The sequence below is a fragment of the Anarhichas minor genome, unplaced genomic scaffold, assembly GCF_050575085.1.
Source record: "Anarhichas minor isolate MPS153535 unplaced genomic scaffold, ASM5057508v1 ptg000086l, whole genome shotgun sequence".
Taxonomy (NCBI): Eukaryota; Metazoa; Chordata; class Actinopteri; order Perciformes; family Anarhichadidae; genus Anarhichas; species Anarhichas minor.
Genome location: NW_027466532.1, coordinates 380,672 through 395,573, shown reverse-complemented (window position 1 = coordinate 395,573; position 14,902 = coordinate 380,672). Strand labels below are relative to the sequence as shown.

Genomic DNA, 14,902 nt, shown 5'->3' with positions numbered 1-14,902 from the left:
CATGCCTGCTGTACTGAGTTTCTACAGTCCCTCCTAGATAAGGGCCGGTCTCCCCTGCATGGGACCTACCCTTGGTACTGGACACCTTATGCTTGTCTCCTTTTGAACCCCTGGCACTGGCTATCGGCAAAACGTTTTTTCTCCTTGCCATCAATTCAGCTCAATGTGGGGGCGGGCTGCATGCCCTGTCGGTGAAAGAATCATGTCTGAGGTGGAACTCAGATGGCTTGGGTGTCACTTTGTGGCCTAATGCAGTGTTTCTCCCAAGGGTGTTGATACGTTCACATATCAACCAGCCTATCCAGCTGGCAAAGTTGACCCCACCCCCCCCCATCGGGAGAGGAGAGGTCAAGGCTGCTGTGCCCAGTATGGGCCCTCAGAGCTTATGTGGAAGCCACCGCCTGCATACGGCGGTCGGAGCAGCTCTTTGTCAGTTATGGTGAGCCTAAGAAGGGCTGTGCTCCTTCTAAAAAACAGCACCTATCCCACTGGATAGTGGAGGCCATTGCCTATACATACAAGGCGAGCGACTGCGCTCGGCCATCCGGGGTGAAGGGTCACTCTACCAAGAGTGTCTCCACGTCAAGGGCAGCCCTGAGAGGTGTGCCTGTGGAGGATATATGTGCTGCGGCCTCATTGGCATCACCAAGCACATTCACCAAACACTACAGAGTTAACGTTGCCACCCCTCACCCACTGGGGAGGGTTCTTTGGCCAATTTTTCTCTGCCGGAGCTATACGAGGTAGTTACTGTGCTTCCTCGTGACTCTTTTGGTATAAGTCATCCAGTGTTAAGCACTGCCTCTAGCGGTCAGTAAGGATGAAATAGAACGAAAGTTACGAATGTAACTACGGTTCTATGAATCCTGGCTGACCGCCAGAGTTCTTGGTCACTCGGAATCCCGTGAACTCGCGAGAAGATTCCATAGGACTGAACTCAGGATGACACCGGAACTTATAGACGACGGGGGTCATCCGAGGTCACAGGTGACTTTGTTGGTATAAATATTCGACCTGCGCATGCGCGAGACGGAAGATATCCAGTGTTAAGCACTGCCTCTGGCGGTCATTCAGGATTCATAGAACCGTAGTTACATTTGTAACTTTCGTTTTGTAGCACCAGCAGGAAGAATGAACAAATAAGAGTCCGTACATTCTTTGTTAAAAGCTCTGTTTTCGCAGTCCACTTTTCTCTTTTTAGAGCACGCCATGTGAAATTGCTTCTCTGACTTACTTCTCCCACTGCTCTCTCTCCCCTGTCTGTGTGCAAATCTCACTCGGCTCACGATGCATTTCAGAATACACATATTCGATTGGCTGAGTTGCGTCACGTGAGATGATTTACAATGCATGTAATCGGTGTATTTCCTGGACTGCTGACCGAGTGCCGTAAAGGCTAGAAAAGCTATGCAGGTTTAAATAGAAGCGCTCCGCCAAGATGTAAAATTCTCAATTATCCATCAGTTATACGTCCAGGTAGGACAGCGTCTGGGTCCGGATCCAGACCGCGGTCCGCCTATTAGTGACCCCTGCCCTATACCAAGGGTATTCAATTAAAATTCAGCAAGGTCCAGTTAAAACCTCTTCTCACTCCTCTAAAATTTGCCTAAAACGCCTATCAACCGCGTACCCAAAGTAAACTGACAGCTCTTATTGAACCATTGGGAGTACATGTTTGGTTTTAGTCTCTATTGAACGGCAACACTCTGAAGTTTCTTCACAATCAGTCAGAATCACTGTAAGTGCTACTAGCATTGAGCTATGGAGTTTTCAGCACACAGAAAGAGAAGGATTTTATTTCTGCCTAGATTTGTTTTGGCCAACAGATGGCAGCAGTTATCTATGGCTGGGACTTATAACCCGGAAAACACAATCCTACGTCAGCATGGGGTCATGGTACCTGGTATAAGTTAGAATTTGATAACAATACAACAGAAAATTTATATTTTACAAGTGGTTTTACTAAGAGTGGTTTTACTAAGAGTGCGGCCGCGTTGCGTGTCACCACGTCAAAATGTCCGAAATTCAAACTATAGTTTATTTATGTTGATGTATGGTTAACTATATCACATTTAACCAGTCAACTTTTACAGATTCTTGAAAATTCTCATGAACCAGACTTTGGTCTTGATAATCTGTCTCACGTACCTCAGTCACGGTTTCAATTTCAGTTTTGAAAACTTCCCCAGAGGGCCAGCTGATAAATCTGCATATCCTTGGCTTCGGAATTTCATTGGCTATATGGAGCCTGAGTTTGAACAGGATCTGTTGCGATTGGCTCGAGCTTTACCCAAAGAAGAGAGGCGGGCATTGTCTTTCAAAGCGGACTCTCGTTGGCTGTTCCAGACTGTGACCGGGCTATAGAAGCTCCTATTGGGTCAAATCAGGTGTCAATCTAACCGGCGGAATGCAGGCTCCATTTTGCGGTGAAAATCTCAGCTCTGTTTACATGAAAAGTGAAATTATGCCCGAAATATGATCGCGAGTTATCATATCTGCTGGCTAATTTGAAATGATGCAACAGCCCCCCATGGGTCTTTATGGACGTACTAATGTGTTTTGGACTAAATCTTTTACTGGATTCGATCGAGTGGACCCTTACCCACCTAGCAAGACCGTTTTTGCTGGACTAGCATACACAAGGGGCACGTTATGGATCATAATCGGTGAGTCACGGCGATATTTTATCGGCTATTTTTGGAGTGCTTGTTTGACAGAGACGTTAACTGTACCTGCTGTTGTTATTGTATCTTGAAATGGTTTGCATAAATCGAATTACAAGAACCGTAGCTTTCTAATGAGATATCACATTAATACTCATCGTTACAGAGCAGTTGTGTACATAACACAAATATGCCGTTAACACTCTGACGGCCCGCGGGCGGGGCTGTCAGAGTGGGATGAGGCTTTAGAGAGAATTTTCTCATACAAAGGTCCGGAACACCACAATAATGTTCAAAATTTGCGCTATGATTTATTCATAATACTCATATGGAAAGTAATCAATAACCACAATTCAATCAAATCAGAACATACCACTACTGCTGAGCAACTTTTAAAATATATATCTGCTAGAACCATATGTATTGAAGTTGCCAACAGTTGTATTAACGTCTGTCACATGAAATAAAGAAAGTTCAACTGAATAATATCTAAACAATATTTATTATTATACATTTCAAATTGAACTGGATGAATTATATATAATACATACTCTAATGTTCTTCTATCATTCATTTTATTCTCAAGTAAGGGCTGGATGAAAATAAAAACATAACAGAAACCTTTTGAAAATATGACTCATCAAATAAAGTACTTCATTTTAGAAAAATTAATTTAACTGAACTGTCCTGCAGCTATAAATTAATTTAATTCCGGTGTGAATTGATGTTTATCAAAAAAGCCACGATATTATATTCTCATCTTTTAAAATGAGAAATTTGTGTGCAGGGAAATTGGTTATTGAAACCACTTGTTTCAGCAATATTCCTTCTCTGTTCTCAGTGGGTACGTTGGCTCAAAAGATTTGTGCTTTGTTTCGTAGTAGCACTTCACATTGCGGCTTTTAATAATCGTCACGGTCTCTGAACATTCAGTATGAGACATACTGGATTTGAACTGCCCGTGTGAAGAATTAACATATAAGAGTCTGTCCATTCTTGGTTAAAGGCTCTGGTTAAGCTGTCCACATTTCCCTTTTTCGAACATGTCATGTGAAATAACTTCTCTGATTCACCTACTTCTGCTGTGTGTGTGAATATGGCAATCGAGTCGAATCGCTTATCGGAATACACATATTTGATTGGCTGAGTAGCATCACGTGAGATGATATACAACACATGTAATTAGTTGGTGTGCTTCCTGGGCCTCTGAACGAGTGCCGTGAAGCCTGGAAAAGCTGCGCCGGTTAAAATAGAAGTGCTCCGTCAAAATGTAATAACTATCAATTACCTATCAGTCATAGGTCCATGTCTGGATACAACGACATCTGGATCTGGACTCGGGCCGCAGTCTGCCTAATAGTGACAACTGCCCAATACAAATGCATGCCTATTTACCATTTAATATATGGCACTCTGCTTGTTTTGCTCAAAGAGTAAAATACATTTGAAAAACTCAACAGCAATGTCTCTTTCAAGAAACATTACCCGATTACTCAAGATAATCCAAATAACCTGATAATCGGTCCGAGCACGAAGTATAATTAATTTGCCATTGATCACGTTGTATTATGAACAATGTCAGTTAGAGGTATTGCCTAATCTCATTGGTCTACTTGTGCTAATGGAAATGTATTCTGCTACGTGTGAGTTTGTTGTTCGATAGCCGATGCTGCCTAAAGGCGGTTAATGCTTTGTCTGTGTTATTTTCACATTGAATTAACACATGCAATGCTGCGCACCAAAACGTCAGCTTGTTCCATTATCCAACTTTAATAATGAAAATTGAGTAAAGGAAGTCGAGAGTCGGAAACACAAACAGCTCGCCTTCAAAGTAAACGTTGCGCGTTTTCAAACGTGTTTGCTCCAGTGATCAATTTATGGAAAGCAAAATTAAAGAAACAAACATCCTAAATAATGAACATAATATAACTGTCATAAAGACATATTTCTGCCACTTTCCCACAACTGAATGTGAATAAACTGCCAATGGGCACAAACACCGAATTATTTGTTTGTAATGATTCATTATATTATCGATTTATTTATTTAAATAAAGGCTTCTTAAACATTTTGGGTGAATGTTTCAGGTTGTAACTAGGCAACTCACAACAAAATAATCTTGATTGATAAATAGTTCCTTGTTAAATTAATTTTGATTGGCGAGGTTTTGGGGTGAACTACTACAGTTTCCCAACCATTAGCACAGCTGATTCAATGTCTGACAAAAAACAAGGTACATAAAACATAATAAAGATAAAAAATAGAACTCACTCTCTTCATTAGTGTAATTCATTAACGTAATTATTCAGTGTAATGGGAAAATATGTCATAGTCTAATGTGAAGGTTTAAAGAATGTAAGTCCTAAAAGAGCAGACACCAAACTGTAGTTTCAGTAGATGACTTTAATTAGTTTAGTATCCAGGTGTCTTGTTATCTGTTATCATTATGCACTGTTTGTTTCTTCTTCGTAAGACAGAGACACAGAGAGACCTTGGGTAACAGAGATCCTCTGTTAGTAATACTTTTACTTCCTTTGTGACGCGTTATCTGAAGTTGTAAAGGCTTAAACCTTTGCATGCACATATGATGTGTGAGGGTAAAAAATGTCTGTTCTGTCTCTGCAATGGTCATTTTAACAATGTCACAGTGGCTTCAAAGGAAGCATCTGCTGTGTGTTTAAACTGTTTATTGTAAGGCAGACTGTGAACAAAGGGATTTGTAAACAGGAGATAAAGCATCTTCCTGACTGTCTTAAATGAAGTATACTAAGGCTCGAAGGATGACCTGCCTTTTATTGTGTTCTTTGTGTATTCTTGTTAGCTAAGCAGATAACAGGAAGCTGTCTGAGCATAAATGTCCATGCATTCTGACTGTTGGGTAGATCACTCTTCCAGATCACTGCAATGTGTCTGTGAGACTGTTCTCTTTGCTTGCAAAAATAAATTGACTTTACAAACCTTGATCGTTCATCAAAACTCTGTTTTACTTTATATTGATAGAAAACCTCAACTTTCTTCTCCCGACTAGTCATAAGAAATATTCCATAACATCAGATAGATTTCTCAAAGACTATGGTAACTGCTTACCTATCTTGTGGAAGAGTTCAGGGAGTTGCACTTCAACCTTCTCCCTCTGGAACATGTGGTACTCTGCTTGTTCACAGATGGGTGGGATCTGGTTGAACTGTCGAGCCACTGAGTATGCCTCCTACAGGAATCACAGGGAACAATTTCACAGGGAAAAAAGCAATTGTGCCAAAAGTCTTCACTGATCCAAACATTTTTAACTGACATCTGTACACAGTCCAACTACAGCATGGCATGTTACACATATACATACAGTAACAGAAGACAATAATGCCAAGCTTGCCATAAAGCCAAACAACACAGCACATAAAATCCGTTTCTGACTATGACCTATCACAAAATGCTTTTCTAGGGTATTTCTTTCACACATGAGCGCACACAACCAAAAATACAGACATCTATAATAACAACAAAAACAATAATTACAATAATAATATTACTAACAATAATAATAATTATACTACCCACGGTGTCCACCACTCTCTGCCATCTTAACTGTGCTCTCCACCATTCCCTAAAGTCAATCGAACTAACTCTGCAGAAAAGTAACACATGGTAGAATTCAAAGGCTCCTAGAAATTAGATAAGTCCAATTTAAATTGCATTGGACTTGATGACATATCATCATTGAAATTCAGCTGTTGAAGGATCCTTCCTTGACTTTAAAAAAGATACAATAACTTGGACCTGACATCAACTTTCGGGGATTTAATCTCGGTTATAAGAAACAAAATGGATCTGTGAATATATTGAGTTTAGACTTTCGTGTGAACTCACCATGATCTCCATAGCGGTCCATCTTGAGGTCCCCCAATACAAGGCCATCCCATGGTTGATCACATGGGTCATTGCTCTCACCGTCTCTACAAAAAATACCCAAATTAGCTTTGTAACAATGTTTCAACAATCATCTGACTGACTACAAAAGACAGAAAAAAACTGCTCTGGGAAAAATGGAGACAATGTCAAAGGGGAAGGACAAGGAATCACATTTGAGTCTTGGGTTAGGTATATGATTGATGGGTCACACTTTACTGGAAGTCGCTGGATGGATTCTGAGTCAGTTTTAATATTCACTACACTTTCAACAAACATTTTTCTCTGGAATGTGATTGAACAGAGGTTCGAAGAGATTAAAGAGAAAATACTCGGTATCCCACTCACCAGGGTGCTAAATAAATTAGTTGACTAACTGATCGATAAATGATCTGTTGACCTGCTCCATCATGCCACCATTGTTTTGGCAAATTCAAGTTTTAAGAATGTCAAGCAGCTGTCAAAGGTGATAAATGAGCCATTGCTCCTTGGGCAGACTTTTTGGAATGCTGTTCGTCATTTATTAGATATTCTAGTCTTCCGACCACCCAAAGCATTTTTGAAACTACGTGTCATTCACCCATTCACTTCCATTCACATACTGATGGCTACCATAAAAAGGTGCCATCTGCCCATCAGACTAACATTCATACCCAGTCATACACTTCAGGCATAGCCTATGGGAGCAATTTGGGGTTAAGTGTCTTGCCCATGGACACATTGACATGGACTAGCATCGAACCGTCAATCCTCTAATTCAGTGGTTCCCAAACTGGGGGGCGCAGTGGAACTACAGGGGGGGCGTGGCTTCATCACCAACCCACAGGCACACACAAACACACAGACACACACACAACGGTAAACCAATATAAAATTTAATTATAACAAATACAATTGCAAACAAGTTGTGAAAATAGGGCACTATATCATATGGTTGCACCTAAGAAATAAAAATATATTAAGCGGAACCGACGGGACATGCACTGTGTTCCAACCACGCCCCCCAGAGCGGCTCATGTTACAGACCGACTAGCAGCAAAACCAGAAAGAGAGAGAGAGAGAGAGAGACACAGCGACACAAAGAGAGCGAGAAAGACACAGAGCGACACAGAAAGAGAAAGAGGATAAGAGATAGGAAGGAAGCGATGTACCAAGATGGACAGATTTGTGACTGGTATAAAGCGCAAATCAGATGGCAAGTCTGTTACAGCTGTAACAGGTGATGCGACCACCACAACAACGGCACAAAAAAAGGTAAAAGCAAGAAAATATAACGAGGCATATCTGTCCCTGGGCTTTAAAGCAGCATGGTCGGCCAAGAAGAGAGACCCTAGTGTGTTGTGTGTCTTCAAAATATGCAGACAGTATGAAGCCCACTAAATTGAAAAGACACTTGGAAACCCACAAAAAAGAATATGATCCATGCAGAAAAAGCTTGAGTAGCTTGCACATTTTGTTTATAATTCAGTTTTAAAGAGCCTAAGAGTTGGGTAAACTAAATTGTGGCACTCTTCTATGTCACAAAAAGCTTTTATTGAAAGCAATCAGAACAAAGTAAATCCACATCAATCATTGCTGGATATGTTATTTTCTTGTTTGAGAGAACCTGCTGTTAAATGTGGGAAAATATATGTTTTTTGCACTTAAAAGAAATTAAGTTAATTTTATTTACAAATGAATATGTCAGAAAGCAATTTACATGTAGGAATAGGAATGTGCCTATGCATAGGAATGTGATCTATGCAGAGAGAGCACTGAGTAACTTGCACATCTTGTCTTTGATCATTATTCTATATGTAGGATTTTTTATTTTCTTGCACACTAATTCAGTTTGAAAAACCTACTGTTAAATGGGGAAATGTAAGTTGCTGCACTGTTCCTAACTTAAATTTTAACATTTGAAGTTAATTTTACTTAAATATATTCAAGAATGTAATGCAATTAATATGTCTGAAAGCACTACTTGAAAGCAATCTAAAGTCCAATCTTTTTGGGGGCTTACAATGTTCCTATATTATCAAAGGGGGGCTTGACAGAAAAAGTTTGGGAACCACTGCTCTAATTGAAGGACGAACTTCAATTACGACCTCATACTGTATGCCTGCATATTATGGCTGACAACTTCTGGTGGGTTGGTTGATTGTTTTTTGTCCGACCAAATTCTCACTTGTTGAACAATCGCTGGTGTTACCGTCTTGAGGAGAAAGGTGAGAGAGAAACAAACACGCACACATCCTCTCAGTTCTGAATATTGAAAATTTTGCAAGAATAATTGCGTCGTTACAAATAATTTTGTTACAAATACTTTCTTCCCGCCTGAAACCCATGACAACACCTCCCAGCTGCAGAAAATGTATTTTCTGTGGCAAGCCGCACTTTGCCACTGCTTGTTGTGTTTCTGGCATTACAGTAACTATCAGTATGTGGGGGTACAAAGTACAACATGCAACAATAGAAGATGTGAAACAGGAAAGTAATTATTTCTGGTAAAAAGACACCTGATAAAAATGTGTAAAAGTAATCAAAGTAATAATATAGTGATACCGTAACAATTGTCCCCATTGTTATCCTGACTACACATTAGAGTAGAGTCCATATATCTTTGCCACACAAAATAAAAACAGAAGTTACTGGATGGTTACTTCAGTTCTATAATTACAAGAACTGCAAGGAGGCCAAGAGGGAGTGAAATATCACCTTGATGGGGGCGAGAGATGTGAAACAAGACCAGATTGAAATGTATTTCTAATCTAGCCATTTCTTACACCAGACGTGATATAATATAAACCTACCAATGTGGAATGTCATCAATAGCATCTTGAAACATGTTATCAATTGATTATTTAGAGTTTTTATAACACCTGATTTTATGAGGTGCTGCAGCCCCCTCTGCACAGTATACTTCCCACATCCATGCTATGTGAATAAATAATAATGACGAATAAATGCATAGGCCTATATTAAAAAACGTCAGTATTTTAGATCTGATAAAAGGAAATGAGAAAAAGAGAGAGGATGGTCTTTTCTCCCACATTGGGGGTCTCTAGACACACCAGGACACATTTGGGTGGCCGTGGCTCAATGAGTAGAGAGGGTTGTCCGGTAACTGCAAGGTTGGCGGTTCGATCCTTGGCTGCTACATGTCCTATGCCGAAGACACCTAACCCCTAACTGCTCCCCGGGCGCTTCTCAGCAGCCCACTGCTCCCAATAAGCTAGGGATGGGTTAAATGCAGAAGTCAAATTTCGTATATATGTATATGACAATAAAAAATCCTAATTTATTTTGGGAATAAGTCTATTTTGTACAATATGTCACCTATTCAGTTATTAAGCAATAAGATACAATAAGATAATCCTTTATTAGTCCCGCAGCGGGGAAATTTACAGGATTAGAGCAGCATAGTGGACAGTGTAAACAAGAGACCAAGATCAAAACAAGTATCATAAATAAGTAATAAATAGTAAAGAATATTAACTAAGTAAAAAAGTAAAAATCCACAATGGTTAAAATATAACAAAAAATATTATATATACAGACAGAATATTTTTTTTATTGCACAGTGTATTTATATTTCACAGATTTTTTGTGTTGTTAGTGTTGTGTCGTCTACTGGGAGCACAGCTGATTATGCAGCCTGACAGTGGCAGGAAGGAAGGACCTGCGGTACTTCTTCACACATTGATGGTGAATCAACCGGTGGCTGAAGGAGCTGCACAGAGCTGCCAGGGCGTCCTGCATGGGGTGGGAGGTGTTGTCCATCAGGGATGATAGTTTAGCCATCATCCCCCTGTCTTCCACCACTACCACCTTATCCAGTGGACACCTCAGCACACTGCTGGCCGTCTTGATAAGTTTGTTTAGTCTCTTCCTGTCGGCTGTCGAGATGCTGCTGCCCCAGCAGACCACTCCATAAAAAATGTCTGATGCCACCACAGAGTCAAAGAAGGTCCTCAGGAGAGCTCCCTGCACTCCAAAATACCTCAGTCTCCTCAGCAGATAGAGTCTGCTCTGACCCTTTTTGTAAAGTGCATGTGTGTGGTCAGTCCAATCCAGTTTATTGCTCAAGTGAACACCCAAGTACTTACAAGATCTCACAATCTCAATGTCCATTCCCTGGATGTTCACTGGTACCGGAGGAGAGTGTTTACCCCGGTGGAAGTCCATGACCAGCTCTTTGGTTTTACCAGAGTTGATCTGGAGGCGGTTCCGCTGGCACCATCCTATAAAGTCCTGGTTCAGTTCCCTGTCATCACCGGCGGAAATGAGGCCAACGATTACAAAGTCGTCAGAGAACTTTTGCAGATGGCAGTTAGCAGAGTTGTGTTTGTAGTCCGAGGTGTATATGGTGAAGAAGAATGGAGCTAGAACTGTTCCTTGTGGGGCCTCCGTGCTGCAGGACACCAGGTCGGACTCACACTCCCGTATCCGCACATACTGTGGACGGTTGGTGAGGTAGTCCAAGATCCATGCAGCGAGGTGGTGGTCTGCCCCGGTCTGCCCCAGCTTGTCCCTCAGTAGCAAAGGCTTGATGGTGTTGAAGGCACTGGAGAAATCAAAAAACATGACTCTCACCATGCTTCCAGCCTTTTCCAGGTGAAAAAGGCATCTGTGTAGCAGGTAGATGACAGCGTCATCCACCCCGATGCCAGATTGATAGGTGAACTGAAGTGGGTCCAAAGATGAGCTCACCAGGGGGCGGAGATGCACAAGGACCAGCCTCTCTAGCGTCTTCATCAGGTGGGATGTTAACGCCACTGGCCTGAAGCTGTTGAAGTCCTTGGGTCGTGGGGTCTTTGGGACTCGTACCACGCAGGATGTTTTCCACAGCTGTGGTACTCTCCCCAGCTTCAAGCTCAAGTTGAAGACTTGCTCCACTGTCCTGCACAGCTGGTCTGCGCTGGACCTAAATGAGCCTTGAGCTGATGCCGTCTGGACCCGTGGCCTTTCTCACCTTGATCTTTCTCAGTTATTTTCTCACCTGGTCAGTTGTGAGGGACAAGTTGGGGGGTGGGGGCTGTGTGCCATAGGTTGTTGGAGGGGGGGTGGGGCGCTGGTCATGGAGTGAAGTGTATGAGGAGTGTGAAGGGGAGCCAAGTGTTGTGGTGAAGGGCGGGGGGGGATGAGTGGGGGCAATCTATAGGGGGTTGCAGCAACAGGGAGGACTGGATGGGGGGAGGGGTGGATGACTGATCAAATCTGTTACAGAATAAGTTCAGGTCATTCATCCACTTTTGGTCCCCCTTAGGCTGTTGGTTGGGCCCCTTGTGGCCAGACATCGCCTTGAGGCCCTTCAAGACCCCGCTGATGTTATTTTGCTGCAGCTGTTCCTCCATATTCAGGCAGCATTCGTGTCCGGAGTTAGCTCCATTAGCCATGTCTCCATAAACACCATGACGCTACACTCCTAGAATTCCCTCTGATGGCGAGTCAGCGCTGATAACTCGTCCATCTTGTTGGGGAGCGACCATACGTTTCCCATGATCATGGAGGGGAGGACGGGTTTACAACATCTCCTCCTGGCGTGACGCTCTGCCCCTGCTCGGTGTCCCCGTCTCTTCCTCCTCAGGTCGCGGGGAACTTCGGGTCTCTCCTCCAGTAGCAGCACCGCCATGTCTCGGAACGCCTACAGCTGATCCCTGGTGTAAACATTGGGACCATGGCTGTGTGCTGGATCCCCGGACACGGTGGTGAAAAGTGCAATAAACAGCAAATAGACAACGACAAACTCGTCTAGCTGTCTAGCTGCCATAGAAGTAACAAAAATAGCACAAATATAAGAGAAAAAACTCAGTGATGAGCGGGAGCTGCTATAACAGGCTGCCACTCGTGCGGCACCAGAAGCTGCCATGTTATTGCTAATATCCTGACCTGACTGTGTCTTGTACTTGGGTTGGAAGGCTGCAGGGATTTAAGTAGATGATGAATTCAAATCTTTTTAGCAATGACAGGCAGAGTTTCATAATTGCTCAATAGCACTTTTACGGTTATCTATAAATCAGAAGCTATTTCAGCCCAACCCCATATAATAAACATGTTCTTGAGTCGCCAACTTAATTTCGTTGTATGTTCGTACAATGACAATAAACATCCTTATCCTTATCCTTATTAATCTTATCAAGCTCCACACCTTGATGAATGAAAATAGAGTCCTTTTTGTTTAAGCTGGAATTTAAACTTGTTTTATGCTTCTTGCCATTAGCTAGGCCCGCACGGTCTTCACAAACATCTGGTTGTTCATACTGAGTGCATCCAGAGCAGCTCCAAGAAGGACCTCTTTCTCTGTTGTTGTAGACTACTCTACTTTTCAAAAAACTGAACCCATTGAAATGTGGCATGTGCAAGCCTGTCCGTAATGTTACAAAATCTAGGAGGTGCACAGCTCAGCACTCAGATCATCCACAAAATCTCTGCGCACAGTCACCCAGGCCACAATTGTGCAATATCGCCGCCTGCACTGCACCAACTGCGCTGACAGCAAGAAGCATTATATTTCAAAGTATTTGTTAATCAGAAGTGGTGTTTTTGTCTTATATGTTATGCTGTAATCTTGACAAACAGCATTCCCAAGCAATCCTCAATATAACTTCCCTTTACATAGAAAGCCGAGACTGATCAATCGGAGGATAACCACACCCACCTTCAATAGGTGTGTTAGGATCTGGTCGGTTAGCGAAAACCACGTCTATGTACTCCAGTTGAAGTCTCTCTAGTGATGCCCTTAGACCTTTTTTATGAAGATAATTGCATACGTATTATGTATTATCACAATATGAACACAACATACAAGCATTCTGATGTTACGTGGCTATGGTGACACATGCAGCAATTAACAACTTGGTTGTTTTTGGTTTTTGTGATGAAAAAAAGTTATTTACATTGAGTTATTCAAAATCTTACCTTCGATTATATGTTTTCTAGACAATCCTCTTTCCATTTCTGCTCTGAAAAATTAACATCTTGAATGTCAGTGGTCAAGGTTTGAAAACAACACTTCAAATACATTTTAATATCCATTGTATATTGGTCATTGCTATATTGACCACACCCACCTTCAATAGGTGTGTTAGGATCTGGTCGGTTAGCGAAAAGCACAAACCTACTGTGTATCAAAGTCCCTTTATAAAAATGACAAGTATATATCAGTCAGGTAGACAGATGAGTTCATATAGGATGTAGTAACCTTTGTGGTTGGAGTAACTGGATCATATTCTTTAAAAATAGCTTGATTGACAAAACCAATGCACAACACACACTCTTTCATTTGAATCAAAGGCCACAGCACACACAAACAGTTGTCAAGGCACATTTGCATTTGATGTTGTAAAACAATTATCATTGAAACCAAATTAAAGAAAAGGGGGAAGGGCAGATGCCCAACGTCTCCTCCTCATCCCTCTATGTGTTCGAGTGTAGGCATACCTCAAAGTAAAATCTTTGGGCCCTCTCCACCTAAACAGCTGCAATTTGTCTCCGCGCATAACGCACCGCCTCTCTGCAGTGCCCAGCTGCTAGCCCGAGCTTCGAGCCCTTTGTGCCCCAGACCTGCATGGGTTGTGCTCCGACATACGTAGTAGCTGCAAGGGCTGTGACATTTCTCTGTTCTTTGCTGTGATCGATGGCATAGCGCAGTGAAACATGTCTTTTGTTAAAATGAAAGGCATTCGATTATAAAGATCCAGGAACTCTATTGTATCATTGTTTGTATTGTAATTTAATAATGAATAAAAACATGTTGTAAAAGGTCAGAATCAGAACCATTTATTGCCAATGTATGTAACATACAAGGAATTTGTCATGGCAGGTGGTGCATAACATTAGACAATAACATTAAACAACAATCAACAGTGCAAGAAATAGAAACATATTAAAATTTACAATAGCATTTAAAAGAATATAAAATAAAGTGCACAACAAACAGATAACAGGACTGTAAACAAGTGTAATGTAAAAGTGACAAGTGTATTTAAATATGAAGGGATGTGCAGGGGAGTAGTAGGGAGGGAAGGAAATTGTCCTGGGGATGACAGAGTCAGTGGCCGACCCGGTCTCTGTTAATGAGCCCGACTGCGGACGGGAAGAAGCTGTTCATGTGGTGTGAGGTCTTGGTCCTGATGGACCTCAGCCTCCTACCAGATGGAAAGGGCACGAACAGTTTGTGTCCAGGGTGAGAGGGGTCGGCTGTAATCTTTCTTGCTCGCTTTAGGGTTCTTGAAGCGAACAAGTCTTGGAGGGACGGCAGATTGCAGCCAATCACCCTCTCGGCAGAGCGGATGATGCCCTTGTCCTTGGCTGTGGCTGCAGCGTGCCAGACTGTGATGGAGGAGCAGAGGATG

The 14,902-nt window shown here is 42.0% G+C and overlaps 1 protein-coding gene across 1 annotated transcript in view; it reads right to left on the bottom strand.

Moving 5' to 3' along the window:
- The window catches only part of LOC142938499 (voltage-gated potassium channel subunit beta-2-like), a 125,689-nt gene that overhangs the window by 21,282 nt on the left and 89,505 nt on the right, over nucleotides 1-14,902 (bottom strand). The window contains exons 7-10 of the mRNA XM_076081714.1: nucleotides 13,467-13,510; nucleotides 13,207-13,293; nucleotides 6,528-6,613; nucleotides 5,751-5,871 (exon numbers count right to left, since the gene is read on the bottom strand). Of these exons, the coding sequence (XP_075937829.1) occupies nucleotides 5,751-5,871; nucleotides 6,528-6,613; nucleotides 13,207-13,293; nucleotides 13,467-13,510 (338 nt within the window). The remainder of the gene's footprint in view (nucleotides 1-5,750; nucleotides 5,872-6,527; nucleotides 6,614-13,206; nucleotides 13,294-13,466; nucleotides 13,511-14,902) is intronic.